The sequence below is a fragment of the Mobula birostris genome, chromosome 15 (assembly GCF_030028105.1).
Source record: "Mobula birostris isolate sMobBir1 chromosome 15, sMobBir1.hap1, whole genome shotgun sequence".
In the NCBI taxonomy this organism is placed as follows: domain Eukaryota; kingdom Metazoa; phylum Chordata; class Chondrichthyes; order Myliobatiformes; family Myliobatidae; genus Mobula; species Mobula birostris.
Window position 1 is genome coordinate 43,128,402 of NC_092384.1, and position 16,752 is coordinate 43,145,153.

At 42.4% G+C, this 16,752-nt stretch overlaps 2 protein-coding genes across 2 annotated transcripts in view; one reads left to right on the forward strand and one right to left on the reverse strand.

Annotated features, from left to right (window-relative positions):
• LOC140210582 (uncharacterized) overlaps positions 1-14,592 on the forward strand; it is a 29,103-nt gene extending 14,511 nt beyond the window's left edge. Inside the window, exon 4 of the mRNA XM_072279670.1 lies at positions 10,652-14,592. Coding sequence (XP_072135771.1) covers positions 10,652-10,886 — 235 coding nt within the window. The 3' untranslated portion in view covers positions 10,887-14,592. The remainder of the gene's footprint in view (positions 1-10,651) is intronic.
• Positions 14,593-15,263: 671 nt separating this feature from the next.
• The window catches only part of LOC140210584 (uncharacterized protein F13E9.13, mitochondrial), a 45,688-nt gene continuing 44,199 nt past the window's right edge, over positions 15,264-16,752 (reverse strand). The window contains exon 7 of the mRNA XM_072279683.1: positions 15,264-16,502. Within this exon, the coding sequence (XP_072135784.1) occupies positions 16,387-16,502 (116 nt within the window). The 3' untranslated portion in view covers positions 15,264-16,386. The remainder of the gene's footprint in view (positions 16,503-16,752) is intronic.

The following is a 16,752-nucleotide window of genomic DNA, read 5'->3' on the forward strand; positions in this document are numbered from 1 at the left end:
TGATCTGTAGTTTTCTAGCATCTCACCTGTGGCCACTGAAAATTATCTTTGTCAGGACTAGCAATCTCTTCCTTTGCCTTTCATAGTTGCCAGGAATATATCTCCTCAGGCCTTGGGGACTTGTCCATCTTTATGTCCATTAAGACATCAAATACCTCCTCCTTTTTAATTGTAATATGATACAGAATTTCACTACCCCAGCTGTAATCTCCACCGACATTATCCTTCTCCATAGTGAGTACAAATGTAAGACCTTGCCAACTTCCTCTGCCTCCATGTACAGATTGTCCTTTGGTTCCTAAGTAACCCTGATCTTCCCCTGGTTATTTTATTCTTAAAATGTTAGAGGTACCTTGGAATTTTCCTTAATCTCGTCTCCCAGTGATTTTCTATCTTTACCCTGTTCATTCTTTTTTAAGCAGCCCCCTGCAATTACTGAACCCTCCAAATTCTGATGAAGGGTCCTGGCCTGAAACATCAATTGTTCATTTCTCTCCATAGACTCTGTCTGACTTGCTGAGCTCATCCAGCATTTTGTGTTGTTTCTCTGGATTTCCAGCATTTGCAGAATCCCTTGTGTTTAAACTCTGAATACCTTTTGACATCCAGAGTTCACAAGACGCTTGTGCTTACCTTTCACCTTTATGGGAACACGTTGGTTCTGAAAACTCATTATTTCACATTTAAAATACTCCCATTTTCCGAAAGTTGATTTGCTTGCAAGTACTGTAGCTTCTCCCAGCCTACATTTGCCAGGTCCCGTTCTTTGATATAGAAATCAGCCTTCCTCCAATTGAGACACAATTTCTGGCCAGTCCTCGTCCATTTCCATTACTACTTTGAAAACTTACCAAGTTACGATCATTATCGACAAAGGCTCACCCACTGGCATCTCACCCACTTATGCCTTCAGCTTTTGGTTTCAAAGCTGATGTCTCCAATTTATTATATTTTATTTATTGGTCATTCTCTGTTCAAAACATTGAAACTTTGTTGCATAGTTTGTGGACAATATAAAGATAGGTGGAGGTAGATACAAAGGAGGGGAAGGCCGTTTTGAGAAAGTAGAGAAGGATTTAGACAGATTAAGAGAATGGGCTAAGAAGTGGCAGATGGAATTGAGTGTGGGGGTGGGGGGGTGTGGTCATGCACTTGGTAGAAGAAATAAAAGGATAGACCATTTTCTAGATGGAGAGAAGATCCAAAAATCTGAGGTGCAAAGGGATTTGGGAGTCCTTGTGCAGGATTCCCTAAAAATTAACCTGCAGGTTGAGTCACTGGTGAGGAAGGCTAATGCGATGTTAGCATTCATTTCAAGAGGACTAGAATATAAAAGCAAGAATGTAATGTTAGGCTTTATAAAGCACTGGCTTGGCCTCACCTAGAGTACTGTGAGCACTTTTGGGCCCCTTATCTTCGAAAGGATGTGCTGGCACTGGAGAGGGTTCAAAGGAGGTTCACGAAAATGATTTCAGGATTGAACGACTTGTCATGTGAAGAGTGTTTGATGGCTCTGGGCTTGTATCACTGGAATTCAGAAGAATGAGGGGTGACCTAATTGAAACCTACTTGAATGTTGAAAGGTCTTGATAGAGTGGATGTGGAGAGGATGTCTCCTTTGGTGGGAGAGGTTAGGACAAGAAGACACAGCCTCAGAATACAGGGGTGTCATTTTAGAACAGAGATGAGGAGGAATTTCTTTAGCTGGAGAGTGGTGAATCCGTGGAATTTGTTGCCACGTGCCAGCTGTGGAGGCCAAGTCTTTACGTATATTTATGGCAGAGGTTGATAGATCCTTGATTGGTCAGGGCATGAAGGGATATATGGAGAAGGCAGGAGATTGGGGCTGAGAGGGAAGGTGGATCAGCCATGATGAAATAGTGGAGCAGACTCAATGGGCCAAATGGCCTAATTCTGCTCCTATATGTTATGTTCTTATTATGGTTTTACAACAAACTGGCCTAAAATTTACCTTTCTAGTTCATTACACTTGTCTACCAGCAGCTGAGTTGAATATTAGATATATGTACTGATCTTTCTGGAAGGAATTTGCAGCTTGCTCATTTTTACCCACAATTCATTCTGGAGTCAGCACAAACCTAATGTTCCTTTGAACGCACAGTGAAATTTGGGCTTATCTGGTATTTTCATTGACAGTTTAATTTGTCTTTTGTTATTCAGTCAATATGATTTAAATATCTGCACAGCAGAATCTTAATTTGCAAGCTGTATAATAAAAGCATGTACAGATTCTTGCGATCTAAGATTGCATCAATTTTTTAGTAGGTATATATTTTATGCTGAGGTATTGTGAAGTGTTATTGGGTGAATTGCGATCAATATTTGGCTTTTGTGCCTTGCTGCCTTTAGTATTTGTATTCAGATGCCATTTCTAAGGCATCAATCATACTGGAGAGTTGCATGATTGTGCTGCAGGCAATTCACCACAACCTATAGTTAATATAAAAAAACTCAACATTACTAACAATATTTTGCTTCAGGGTAACAAAAATGATATTTGTTATGCACTGTTATAACACCTTTGACCTTTATTTCCAGCCCCTGATGAATGACTAAAGCTATCTTGTTTCCTATTATTTCTGTAAAATCAATTCTTTCCCCTTGAGTGAATGCTATCATAAAGCGTCAGTGTGAATATCAGTATTTCTCTAATGTAGAATTCATGAATTGGCATGTTTGATTTTGTGTTGGAATTTGATGACCCTTTATGATTCCACACCATGGTTAGTAGGGGAATAAAGTAGGAGGATATTTCTGAGCAGCTCAGATTTCTTTTGGTACCAATTAAACGAGCTAAATTGAGCCTTTCTGGACAAAACAATTCAACTAAATCTTCCTGGACAAGATCTGGGAGCCGGGTGCAAGTTGTGTGTTATAGGTATCAAGAGAGTTCTGTGTTTGATTTTCCACACTTGAGTGGTTGAGGACATCAGTAAAGGTGGGATCCTAGCAAGGAAGCAGTAGAGAGAGTAGAAAGAGTGATTAATGGATAAAAAGGAGAAAATATATATGGGTAATTTAAAGGGTGGAGTTAACTGCTTGGTAGTGTAGTGGTGAGAGTGGAGATGGAAATGGGAGATGAAAAGTGATACCTTTAAAAGACTGGAAATTTAGTTCAGCTTGTTTATCAGAGTAAGTTTAGCCCAGCCAATGCCTTAACATAATACCTCTAGGTTCTTGGCCTTCAAGGCTAAACAAGCTTATTGATGTATGGAGCTCAATTTTGGCTGCATATTGCAACCAATAACCTTGGTGGATTCTGGGGTTATCTAAAGAACAGATGCACCAAGGATCTGCTCACTTTAGTATCATTGTATTCTGCTGGAGACTGTAAGGAAACCAATGCAGTTAGTTCCCCTGTGGACAGGGTGAAGAAGCCTGCATGTGAGCCTTGAGAAGAAGCCAGAGATGGTCACAGAAATCAAAAACACTTTGTGCTCTCCCACTCAGGAATTTGATGCCTTGCACAAACACATGTGGATGGTAGGTCCTCCAAAGCTCCAAAATACAGGAGATATCTTAGCTAAGAATATCGCAATAAGGTTCTGAGCAGTTGACTTCCATCTCCATTTGTGTCTAAAGGGCTGTGCTATATAGGAGTTTGAGGAAGTAGAAGTGATGGTAATTTATTGTTATTTTTGACAAATATTAATTGTTAATACCAACTCTTCAAATAGTGTCTGATGAGTAACCTTTCGAATTCCATGGAATAGTGAGAAGTCTTGGTGCAGTTTATTGAGAGCCTGATCGAAGCATCCGTTGCTGTACATCAGTATGTTTTGCGCTGAGGAAACTGGTTTGGCAATAGACTTTGCATTTATGTTTCAAAAGGTTGAACTGAAGGTGTCTAAGATGAACATTTGGGTGCAGACCAGCCAGTACAATATATTGCTCCTATTGCCTTGTCTGCAAGGGGTCCAAGGAAGATGAAGAAGTTCTTTTCTGGCTGTGTGACTTCTCAGATGGCAGATGAAGCAGTTGTTGAAAGCACTTGCATTGTTGGGGAAGGAAGCAGGATAGTATGATGGGTACTTTGGGATGTGAAGTCAACAGTCCGCTTGTTTACACTGGACTTAGAACATAGAACAGTACAATACAGGCCCTTCGGCCCACAATGTTGTGCCGACCCTTAAACCCTGCCTCCCATATAAGCCCCCGCCTTAAATTCCTCCATATACCTGTCTAGTAGTCTCTTAAACATAGAAAATAGGTGCAGGAAACTTCACTAGTGTATCTGCCTCCACCACTGACTCAGGCAGCACATTCCACGCACCAACCACTCTCTGAGTAAAAAACCTTCCTCTGATATCCCCCTTGAACTTCTCACCCCTTACCTTAAAGCCATGTCCTCTTGTATTGAGCAGTGGTGCCCTGGGGAAGAGGCGCTGGCTATCCACTCTATCTATTCCTCTTATTATCTTGTACACCTCTATCATGTCTCCTCTCATCCCCCTTCTCTCCAAAGAGTAAAGCCCTAGCTCCCTTAATCTCTAATAATAATGCATACTCTCTAAACCAGGCAGCATCCTGGTAGATCTCCTCCGTACCCTTTCCAATGCTTCCACATCCTTCCTATAGTGAGGCGACCAGAACTGGACACAGTACTCCAAGTGTGGCCGAACCAGAGTTTTATAGAGCTGCATCATTACCTTGCGACTCTTAAACTCTATCCCTCGACTTATGAAAGCTCACACCCCATAAGCTTTCTTAACTACCCTATCCACCTATGAGGCAACTTTCAGGGATCTGTGGACATGTACCCCCAGATCCCTCTGCTGCTCCACACTACCAAGTATCCTGCCATTTACTTTGTCCTCTGCCTTGGAGTTTGTCCTTCCAAGGTATACCACCTCACACTCCTCTGGTTTGAACTCCATCTGCCACTTCTCAGCCCACTTCTGCATCCTATCAGTGTCTCTCTGCAATCTTTGACAATCCTCTACACTATCTACAACACCACCAACCTTTGTGTCATCTGCAAACTTGCCAACCCACCCTTCTACCCCCACATCCAGGTGGTTAATAAAAATTACGAAAAGTAGAGGTCCCAGAACAGATCTTTGTGGGATACCACTAGTCACAATCCTCCAATCTGAATGTACTCCCTCCACCACCACCCTCTGCCTTCTGCAGGCAAGCGAATTCTGAATCCACCTGGCCAAACTTCCCTGGATCCCATGCCTTCTGACTTTCTGAATAAGCCTACCATGTGGAACCTTGTCAAATGCCTTACTAAAATCCATATAGCTCACATCCACTGCACTACCCTCATCTATATGCCTGGTCACCTCCTCAAAGAACTCTATCAGGCTTGTTAGACTCGATCTGCTCTTCACAAAGCCATGCAGTCTGTCCCTGATCAGACCATGATTCTCTAAATGCCCAGAGATCCTATCTTTAAGAATCTTTTCCAACAGCCTTCTCACCACAGACGTAAGGCTCACTGGTCTATAATTACCCAGACTATCCCTACTACCTTTTTAGAACAAGGGGACAAAATTCGCCTCCCTCCAATCCTCCGGTACCATTTCCGTGGACAACAAGGACATAAAGATCCTAGCCAGAGGCTCAGCAATCTCTTCCCTCGCCTCATGGAGTAGCCTGGGGAATATTCTGTCAGGCCCCGGGGACTTATCCGTCCTAATGTATTTTAACAACTCCAACACCTCCTCTCCCTTAATATCAACATGCTCCAGAACATCAACCTCACTCATATTGTGTTCTTGATTTCTGTGTGTTACTTGGACTGGAGCTTCTCAGTGCCATCCTGAATATTGTTTCTCCACTTTGATCAATCACAATTTGGATATTATATTGTTTAAAGGAGTCTTTGTGAACATTCATGTTTTTTTTTCTTTTGTCCACCTGCCAGTCTCTTTCTGTGACACAACTTGGTTTCACCACTGCTGTTCTGGAGATCAAGGAAGACAGAAAGCTGCTCATTTTGATTTACATTAATGATGGCCAATCTGCTGTAATTGGCTTTCTTTACAATAACAGCAATGTCCCCAGTGGGCTGCTGACTAGGAAATGTGGCAAATCCTCCTGCCCCCCCCCCCCCACCTTCCCAGTGGAACCCTGGTATGAAGGAAGTAATGTCTTGGTCACTAGTGAAGTGTGGCCAGCAGAAAGCAGACTTTAGCCCGAGAGCTCACAGATATGCAGCACGCTGAGCCATTGGTGTACGACTACATTGAGGAAGCTGCTCCCCTCTGCACCCTCCTACAGGTTGTATGTGTTGTTCCCCCGGCTACACAACTGGGGGGCAGTCATATTGGGTTACCGAGGCTCTGGCTATTGATGTCCTCCCCTAGTGATGTGACATCCTCTACTCATGTCTCTTCTAGATCACACAGCCCCTGTGCTACAGAGGGCATTCAGCAGGTAGTAGCTGTGACTTTGGCAGCTAGACTACAGAGTTTGTGAACATCTCACAAAATATAGTAAAGGTACCTTCTACCCACCAGTGAGCATGACTTCTGCAGAGGAAACCTTTCACTTATTTGAGAAGCAGGAGAGGGGTTTCTATAGGTTATGTATGGAATTGCATGTCACCTCTTCAGCTGGCAGGGAGTAGTGAACCTGTGGAATGCTTTGCCACAGACTGCGGTGGAGGCCAGGTCCGTGGGTATATTTAAAGCGGAAGTTGATAGTTTCCTGATTGGTCAGGGCATCAAAGGATATGGCGAGAAGCATGTGTATGGGGTTGAATGGGATCTGGGATCACCCACGATGGAATGGCAGAGCAGACTCGATGGGCTGAATGGCCTAATTCTGTTCCTATATCTTATTGTCATATGGTCATCCAAAGGCTTTGAATCACAGAAGAATATGAGGAAGCTTAGGAAACCATGCACTCCTAAATGCCATTAAGATTGTTCTCAGAGGATGAAGATTCACAGCCAGTCTCTCTTCAGGTTAGACGCGTCAGCTTTCCAACACGCTGCCAATTTTAACTCAACTCTGCCAAATCCATCCACCCACCAGTTAAAATACAACAACTCTTGGGATCACCAGTCACCAGTCTAGCAAAGTTTTCTATTTTGCTTTACAAATTCTAACATAGTGAACAATGAGTGCTTCCAGGTAATTGCCCAATGGGACAGCGTTCCTGGAAGGAACACCGGATTGAAACTGTTGATACTGAAATATCAAACAAAAACAGAAGTGCCAGATGAACTCAGTCATATGGCTTCTGTGGAAAGAGAAATCAATCATTGTCCCAGGTCAATAACGGGGGAAGGAATCAGAATCAGGTTTGTTGTTTTTGTGGCAGCAGTACACCCATTGCAATATACTCTCCTCACACATGACTGCATGGACAAACATCTGGGTAATCACATGGTCAACTTCATCGATGACATGCTGGTGGGGCTCATCACAATCGCTGATGAGATGCCCTACAAAGAGGATGCAGAAGAGCTCAAAGCCTCTTGCTAGGTAAATAATGTCTTCCACAGTGTCAGCAAGACAAAGGAAATGGTTATAGAGTTCCGGCGAATGTGCACCACTCACACCCCTCTTTACATTGGCAGCACAGCAGTGGAAACTACGGGCAGTTTTAATCCCCTGGGACAGCACATCTTGCACAACCTCTTGTGGTCCCAGAACACATTCCACACAATCAGGAAAGCTCACCGATGCCTGTACTGTCTGAGGTGGCTGAAGGTGTTCATGTCATGTGCAGTAGAGAGCATCCTGCATGGTACGGAAACTGCACCGCGGCAAACAGGAAAGCTCTTAAGATGGCGCAGGTGAAGTGCAGCAATGACTTGTTGGTAACAAATATATCTTCAAATTACTTCAGTAATCACACTTTGTCTCAAACAATCACTGCAATTGATAGCCTGTAACTTCCTTTTTGGAGCTGAGCTTTTGAACCACCATTTGCAGTGTGAACTTGAGTCTAGAAGGTGCAGGACAGTTGATGCATGGTCTGTACCGGCCGGATTGAGGTGGTGGGGACCTGGCCCAAGAACGTATCGAAGTGGCAGGGCCTGGGTCTGAGTGTGAGGAATGACCCACTATTTGGCCAGTTTAAGCACCAGGCCAGATTGAAAAGATTAAAGTGTCGGGGTCAGACGAGAGGGATGAGCCACACTCACAACACGCTGGAGGAACTCAGCAGGTCAGGGATGAGCCAGTGTTCAGCTCACTGCTTGCCAGGTTTACTTCTCTCTGTGCTGAACTGCCACTGCAGCCTGAAACAAATGGTCTCCTGGATTGGCTGTAACTGGCTTTGTGGCTGTGAACTTCAGTTCTGAATATTATTTGCGTACTTTTATTGGTTGCACGATTTTTTTCCCTGCACATTCAGTGTTTGACGGTCTACTTTTTTCAGTGGGTTCTATTGGGTTTCTTTGTTTCTTGTGGCTACCTGTAAGGATCCAAGGTTGTGTGTACAGTAGTATACATACTTTGATAACAGATGTACTTTGAACAATGGGTTGTCAAAACTGCCCTATACATCACTGGCACTAGCCAATGCACCAGCAAGGACATGTATGCAGAAAGGTGCCGGAAAAGGGCTAGTAGCATTATGAAGGATCTTGCTCACCCTGCTCATGGACTGTTGGTCCCATCACATCAGGAACAGACTACATAGCATCCCTACCAGGACTACCAGACTCAAAGTTACCTTCCCCAAGCAGTAAGGCTGATCAACACCTCCACCCTCTGACCCACCACCACTACTTTACCATTTCCTGTCAGCCACCTTATGTACAGTGCCTAGTGTCAATTTACGGACAATCAATCTATCTATGTATATATGTCATTTTATATATTTATACTTAATGTTTTATTATTGTGTTCTCTACCTTGTTAATTTTTTTGTGCCTCATTGGATCCAGGGAAACGATTATTTGGTTCTCCTTTATATTTGTGTACTGGAAATGGCATTAAATAATCTTGAATCCTGAAAAGAGGAATACTGAGTGTTGTTGAGTGAAAGAAATCACCAGAGAGACAGCTACTGGTAGATATATAGCAGCTTCTTTATTCGACAAATCCAGGTACAGCAGGCATCATACGGAGACGCTTTCGGTGGAAAGATCTGCTGGCCCAGTGTGGGGCTCGATGTTTATTTGCTAAACACGAAGGACAATTCCATATTTACAAAGTATAGACAATGCTTTCTTTTGAAGCTACATACAAACTTCACACCACCTGACTTGCATCCATCTCACAGGCGCCAGCAGCGTCTGGCTGGGCTTTTAGGAATCCATTGTTCCAAACTGAATCCATAATACATTAATTTGGTATTTTACGTGCTAAACATAAAGGACAATTCCATATTTACAAAGTATGGATAATACTTCCTTTGAAACTACATGCAAACTTCACACCTTCCGATTCACATCCACCCCACAGATGCCAACATCATCTGTGGACTGGGACTCATAGCTTTTAAGAAATACATTGTTCCAAATTAAATCCTCAATACATTGTCAAGGAACAGAAGACTGGCAGCCAAAGCCATTTGCTAAATGTAAATGACCTAAACCCAAAAATCACTCTAACAGTGAGAGAGTGTTTCAGAAATCTGATGGTGGACCATTCAGAAATCTGATGGTGGAGGGGAAAAAGCTGTTTCTAAAACATTGAATGTCCATCTTCAGGCTACTGTTTCTCTCGCTGATGGTAGTAATGAGAAGGGGGCATATCCTGGAAGGAGGAATGTTAGTTTTTGAAGCAGAGCTGGGGTGGGGGGAGTGAGGAATAAGGCAAAAGACCATATAAAGTTGGTGTTGAGACTGATTGGATGATGGGGAGTGTGAGCCATTAGTGAGGCATTTTTTGATAATGGGGTGAGAATGGTACATAAGCATGATAATGAGAAATGATGAGAGCAGTTTAGTTGAAGCTGGAAAAATTCAATGTGTATTCAAAGTTGCATTGTGCTCAGATAGGGATAAAATGTTGTTCTAGTTTACTTTGGGCCTTGCTGTGATAGTGGAGGAGGCCACAGACAGGGTTGTAATCGGAGTGGGATTGAGAATTAAAGTGGCTGACATTAGGAAACTCGGGATCTCCCCCGTGGACTGACCAGCATGCAGAATGTGGTTGTTTTCTCATTGTAGAAAAGGAGAACTTCTTCAAGATAGGCTTGGTCTGTCATCTTTTATCTGTTGCCCTTAAGAATTGTCATGTAACGAATTGCTGTCTTGGAAAAGCTCTTGAATAAATAACACTTTGAGCTTCTTGTGTATTTTGTTTAATAGGCTCTGTCACCGATATCTTACACTAACTATCTGCAAGTAGAAGAGGAGGATTTCCTGAAAGGCTTTTCAATACATCTCTTGTTTAGATGACTGTTGTAAAATAATCTGGTGAATTATTTATCAGAAGTCTTTTTTAAAAAAGAAAATGATGCATTTTCTATCATATTGTTATTCCATTCTATTATTATAGTTTTGTCATACAGGAAATTGTAGTTAAACTTCCGATAATTAAGTTAGCATTTAAGAGTTAAACTTTTACGATGAGGTGAATGTTTACAATCTGAACGTACAAACAGTACGTGCTGACTTTCTAGAAAGGAGTTACCATGGTGTTGTAGCAAATATCCCAATGTAGTCAGAATTTATATAATGCAACCTATTAAACTCAGGCCTCTTCTCCTTTCTAGGACTGTTCATCATGCCCCCAGAATCACATTCTCTTTGACCGGAAAAGATGGTGTGCTCCATAGAAACCATGTGCATTTCATGCAACGCATCAGATTACATGCAGAGCGCAAGAAACTGAGTCGTAATCATCTTCTGAGACAAAATCGAGCATGGAAACGGCATTCTGGCAAAAAGAAAACCTCCCATTGTTTTAAACAGCCACGTCCACGCATTTCCAGACATTCAAGGCGATAAACATTCTGTTTGGTTGTTTGGTAAATTTCACAAGCTGTAATTTTTGTAGTGATTTAATGCTATCCCACAAAAATTTTTATCCTGATTGTTTAATTCTTGCATGTCCAGATTCTGTGCCTTCCCTCCCACTTGGGAATATTTAGCTCACAATCAGAAATGTCATGAAATGTGTGACAACAATTGGTGGTTTTATGTTCCTTTAAAACTGCTGAGGACCCTGGACTTTTCCTTGCGCCACAGAGCAGGTGAGGGCTTTCAATGTTCTGTTTTCAGTTGTAGTGAGTGCCCCAAAATATTGGTGACTTAGGCTGTTCTGTGGATCTCCAGTGACTAGACTGTAAGGAACAAACTAAGGAATTACTGGCTGGCTTTTCGATTTGCATTGTTCCATTCTTTGATCCTGATCTTTGTTTGTTGCCTCTGGCTTCTGGTCACCAAGAAACTCTCAGAAGGTCATGGCTGTAGATCTGCAGCTGTTATGCTTCTCAGTCTCTTGTTGTTACCAGACCTTGATGGATCCCAGATCTACAATAAGAAGACCATATTTGGGATGTAATATAATCTATTTCCTATAATCCACATGTATATTTGTAACTAGTGTTATTACTGGTATGACTTGGCATTATTAGAAGGCTTTGGAAGTTGACACTTGCCATACGAAAACATGATTGGGGACAGTGGCCAGTTCAAAGGATTCTACTGATTCGTGAAAGAGGAAAATTGTTGGTTAATGCATTTTTCATGACCATGAGACATTACAAAATATTTCAGAGCCAATGGTCACAAAATGCTGGAAGAATTTAGCAGGTTAGGCAGCATCTATGAAGAGGAATAAACAGACTGTATTTCAGGCCGAGATACTTCATCAAGGCTGGTGTTCATAGCCTGACCTGCTGCATTCCTCTGACATTTTGTGTGTTGCCCAAATTTTCTTGAATAATCTCTTGTGTTGGGCCAACTGGTGGCACAACGACATCGGTGCCAGACCCGGGAGCGGAGGTTCCCGGGTTCGAAACCAGTTGGGTCCGCCCACGTGTACGATTTCCATCCGTGCTGGGTTGAGTATCGAGATCGCAACATGACCTCATAAAATAAAAGGGAAAATACTGCAAAAATGTCTGTCTCTCTCTCACAGACTCTCTTGCTCAGCGCCTTGTAAAAGCCATGAAAAAGACATCATCACGGAAGCACGCATAGACACGCAGACGCACATGCAGAGACGCACACGCACGCAGGCACACGCCAAAAAAAAAATCTCTTGTGTCATAGCTAATGGTATATCTTCAGTCTTGATGAGTTATAATTCTCATGGACAAAAGTTGCTTTCAACCCCATCTTTCAGGCAGTCTGGAAATGATTTTCATCGCGACAATAATTGGCATGGAAATAACTGGGAGGAGTAAATGGCAGAAACCTTTAAAATGGGCAGATAGCCTGAGGAGGCTAACACCTCTGTTGGATCTCACGTTAACACCACAACAGACACAAAATGCTGGAGGAACTCAGCAGGCCAGGCAGCATTGATGGAGAAGAGTATACAGTTAATGTTTTGGGCTGTGACTCTTCATCAGAGCTGCAGGAAAAAGTTGAGAAGTCAGTAAAAAGGTGGGGGAGGGGAGGAAGAAATACAAGATAGTAGATGCTAGGTGAAACCGGGAGGCGGGGGTGGGTGAAGTAAAGAGCTGGGAAGTCAATTGGTGAAAGAGATGAAGGCCTGGAGAACACCACCACAATGCTCGATGGAGGAGGAACAAGCTTGATTTGATTCTGGCCAAACCCCATGACCTTCTCTAAATGTGAACTGGCTGCCTCTGGTAGTTTCACATTGGGAAATGGGTTGTGGCTGGCCTGACAGTTTGGAGGTCTCCACCTCTTCCCCTTCCTCCTCCTCCTTGCCACCTCTGCTTCCTCTACCGTTTCTTCCTCTTTATCATTGCCTTCTTCTTCAGCTCTTCCTCCTCCTGCTGACCAACTAGAGGTGGTTCGAAAGCCACCTCATGGGTTGATAGACCACATCGACAGGTTTCAGTTTTAATGATTTACCTGCATTGATTTACTCCCTCAACTCTTAATTTTGTACAGTCCTGAACATTGAAGTTGATTTAAAAATAGAAAATTGTTGCCTAAAAGTAAATGATATTTTTCTGTTATTAGTTAAGTAACATAAGTTGACAAAGGTTATGTAATTATGGTGATCATAACAATGTAAAAAAAAATGAAACCTACTTTGCACACAAAGTCCGTGGGCACTGATGCACAAGTATTCATCGCATCACTTGAGGAACTCCCTTTTGTTTAAATGATATCATGATCTTATGGCCACCCAGGGCAATTGGATTTCATTTCATCATCTCACCTGAACAATTGCATCTTCACTTACTGCTCATGTTTCTAGAGTTATTTATTGCTTAATAGAACAAAATAATCAAAGAGGAGCTGATGACCAAATGTGAGGGGAAAATAAGTAGCAAGGGTGGAGAAAGAGTAAGGAGAAGGGGTAAGGGACTAATTCGATTAGTCTCCTGGAGTTGGTGTGTACCTGATGGGCTAAATGGCCGTCATCTGTCTAAGAGGAGAATTCAGAGCTTCGTACTGCATCCACTTTAACAGGGATAGGGTTCCTCTTATCTTCACATACCACTCCATGAGCCTCAGCATCCAGCACATCATTCTCTGATACTTCCGCCATCATCGGGATTGTACCACCAAACAGACCTTTACCTCCCCCTCCCCCACACTCTCTTGCTTTCTGCAGGGAATGCTCCCTTGTCCATTCGTCCCTCCCTGCTTATCTCCCTCTAGGTACATACCCTGCAAGTGACACAAATGCTACACCTCCCATTCACTTCCTCCCTTACCTCCATTAAGGGCCCCAGGCAGGCCTCCCAGGTGAGGCAACACTTCACCTGCTAGTGCTCCTGATGCGGCCTCCTCTACATAGGTAAGATCTGACGTTAGCTAGGGGCTGCTTTGTCGTGCACCTCCGCTCCATCCACCAAAAGTGGAATTTCCCAGTGGCCAACCATTTTAATCCCTCTGTCCATTCCTGTTTCAACATGTTATTCAATGAGGGTGGAGGAGCAACACCTCATATTCCATCTGGGTAGCCTCCAACCCAATGGCATGAATATAGATTTCTCCTTCCAGTAATTTCCCCCTCCCCCTTTCCTCTTCTATTCTCACTCTGGCCTCTTATCTGTTCTTTTCACCTGCCTGTCATCTCCCTCAATGCCCCTTCTTCCCTTTCACCCACTGTCTACTCTCCTTTCCCATCAGATTCCTCCGTCTTCACTCCATTACCTTCCCCACTCACCTGACTTCATCTATCGCCTTCTCACCAGTCCTCCTTCTCCCCTCCTCCCTGCACCCACCTTTTCATTCTGGCATCTTCCCCCTTCCTTTCCAAGTCCCAAAGAGGGATCTCTGCCTGAAACATCGACTGTTTATTAATTTCTATAGATGCTGCCTGTCTTGCTGAGTTACTTCAGCATTTTGTTGTGTTACTATGGTTCTATGCTCGTAATTCTTTGCTGAATTTTAAAATCATCTATTTTGGAATAACTTTGACATTTCAGTCATTAGAATGACCAAATAGCATTTAACCTTACGCTTCACTTGACTCCTTTTGATAGTGTTGAAAGAGGAAGTATTTTAATGATTAACTATTATTTGGTGCATCAATAAATGGACAGATGTTACAGATAAACTGTTTTCAAAATGTTTTGAAATTTGGAAGTCTGAAATTAAACACACAGGTTTGTAGTACATACACTGCAATTTGTTTCAATTGCTCACAGGTGTCTGCCATAAGGTAACCACAGCAAATGAATCCTGTCAAACCTGTTATTTTGTACTCTATAACAAATGAAAAAGTGTTTTTGTTTTAAAAGAAGTAAATTACAGCATGCAATATGGGTTGACTAAATGAAGTATCACGGTAACATTGATTATTTCTTTTCAAACTGAACAACTCCATTACAACACGTGGACTAATGTTGGTAAGATGATCACCATGCATTTGTACAATTGCATGAATCTGATTCAGTAATAATTGGTATGATAAAGTTTGAGAGAGATCTTCACAAATTTCTGTACATACTACTGTGCCTGACGCTATGCAGAATAACTTGATTAGTTACTCATAAGTTCACTGCTTACAGTAGCGGTCATTAGAGTCACTGAAAGAGTACAAAAACAGCCCTTCAGCCCGTCAAATCCATGCTAACTGTCAATCAGCAAGTTTACACTAATCATGAACCTGTATTTTATTCTCCCCACATTTGGCTTCTTATGTATACATTATGGACAGTTTATAGCGGCCAGCTCATCTACGAACCTACATGTTTTTGAGATGTGGAAGCAAACTAGAGTACTCAGGAAGTTCAAGTTTGTTTATTGTCGTTTAACTGTACATGTATACAACCAAATGAAACAATGTTTCTCCAAGCCTCATGCACCTATAATACATATATCAAACACAACATATAAAAATTCAAAATGCATGTGAAGTGCATAGAGTAGGTAAACAATAAATAGTAAACTGTCTTAGTGACAAGATCCCAATGGTGGCAGGGCATGCATCAATGTCACAACCAAGAGGAAGAAGCTGTTGCCCAGTCTGGAAGTGCCAGTCCTGATGCTCCTGTATTGCCTTCCTGAAGGTAGTAGGTCAAAGGGCTAGGTGGTAGGGTTCCTTAACAATGCTTTAAGTCCTTCATACAAGCATTAGAAATCTGCACAATCACAGGGAAATGTGCAAATTCTATACAGAGAGCACCAAAGGTCTGGACTGAACCCAGGTCAACCCATGCAAGTGCAGTGCTGTATTTGCTGACGACACCACTATCATTAGTCAAAACAACAATAGTTGGTGACGTATCAACACGTCGTAAGGATATTGAAAATCTGGTTGAGTGGCGCTACAATGAGAACCTTTCATTCAATGTTAGCAAAACCAAGGAGCTGATTATCAATCAAGGGAGGAAAAAGCCGGAGGTTTATGAGCCAGTCCTCATTAGGGTATTGGAAGTGGAGAGGGTAAGTGGCTTTAAATTCCTTGGACCAGCATACAAGTCTCATCACAAAGAACGAACAACAGTTCTACTTTCTTAGAATTTCCTGTAGATTCAGCCAATCACCAATAACTTTGGCTAACTTCTACAGATGCAGAGTTGAGAGTAATCCTACTGGTTGCATCATGGCTGGTATGGATACGTCAATGCCCGGGAATGGAAAATACTACAAAAGGTGATGTATATAGCCCCATCCATCACAGGGAAAGCCCTTTCCACTATTGAATACAGTTACATGGAGCACTGCCAAAAGAAAGCAGCATCCACCATCAATAGCCTTCTTATTACTACCATTGGGCAGGAGGTACAGACGCCTCAGATCCCACACCACCAGGTTCACAATCATCAAGCTCCTGAAACAGCATGGATTACACCACTCACCACAGCTCTGTACTGATTTTATGACCCACAGACTCACTTTCAAGGACTCATTTACAACTCGTTCTCAGCATTATTTCTGTTTTCACAGTTGGTGTTCTTCTGCACATTGGTTGTTTGTCAGTCTTTGTGTAGAGTTTTCCATAAATTTTGTTATTATTTTTCCCTGTAAATGTGTGCAAAAAAAATGAATCTCAAGGTACTATGGTAACACGTATGTACTTTGATAAGAAATATACCTTGATCCTTGAGTTCCCAGCTGTTGTGAGGCAGTATTTCCACTGTGACACCCAAGAAGTATTCCAAGCATTTCCTTAAAGTTGTGCTTACCTTTCACGATCTCAGTACAACCTCTGTTAAAGATAAAGACATCCAGCATTTTCCATAGTTATGCTGATAAGATAAGTACAGCTTGG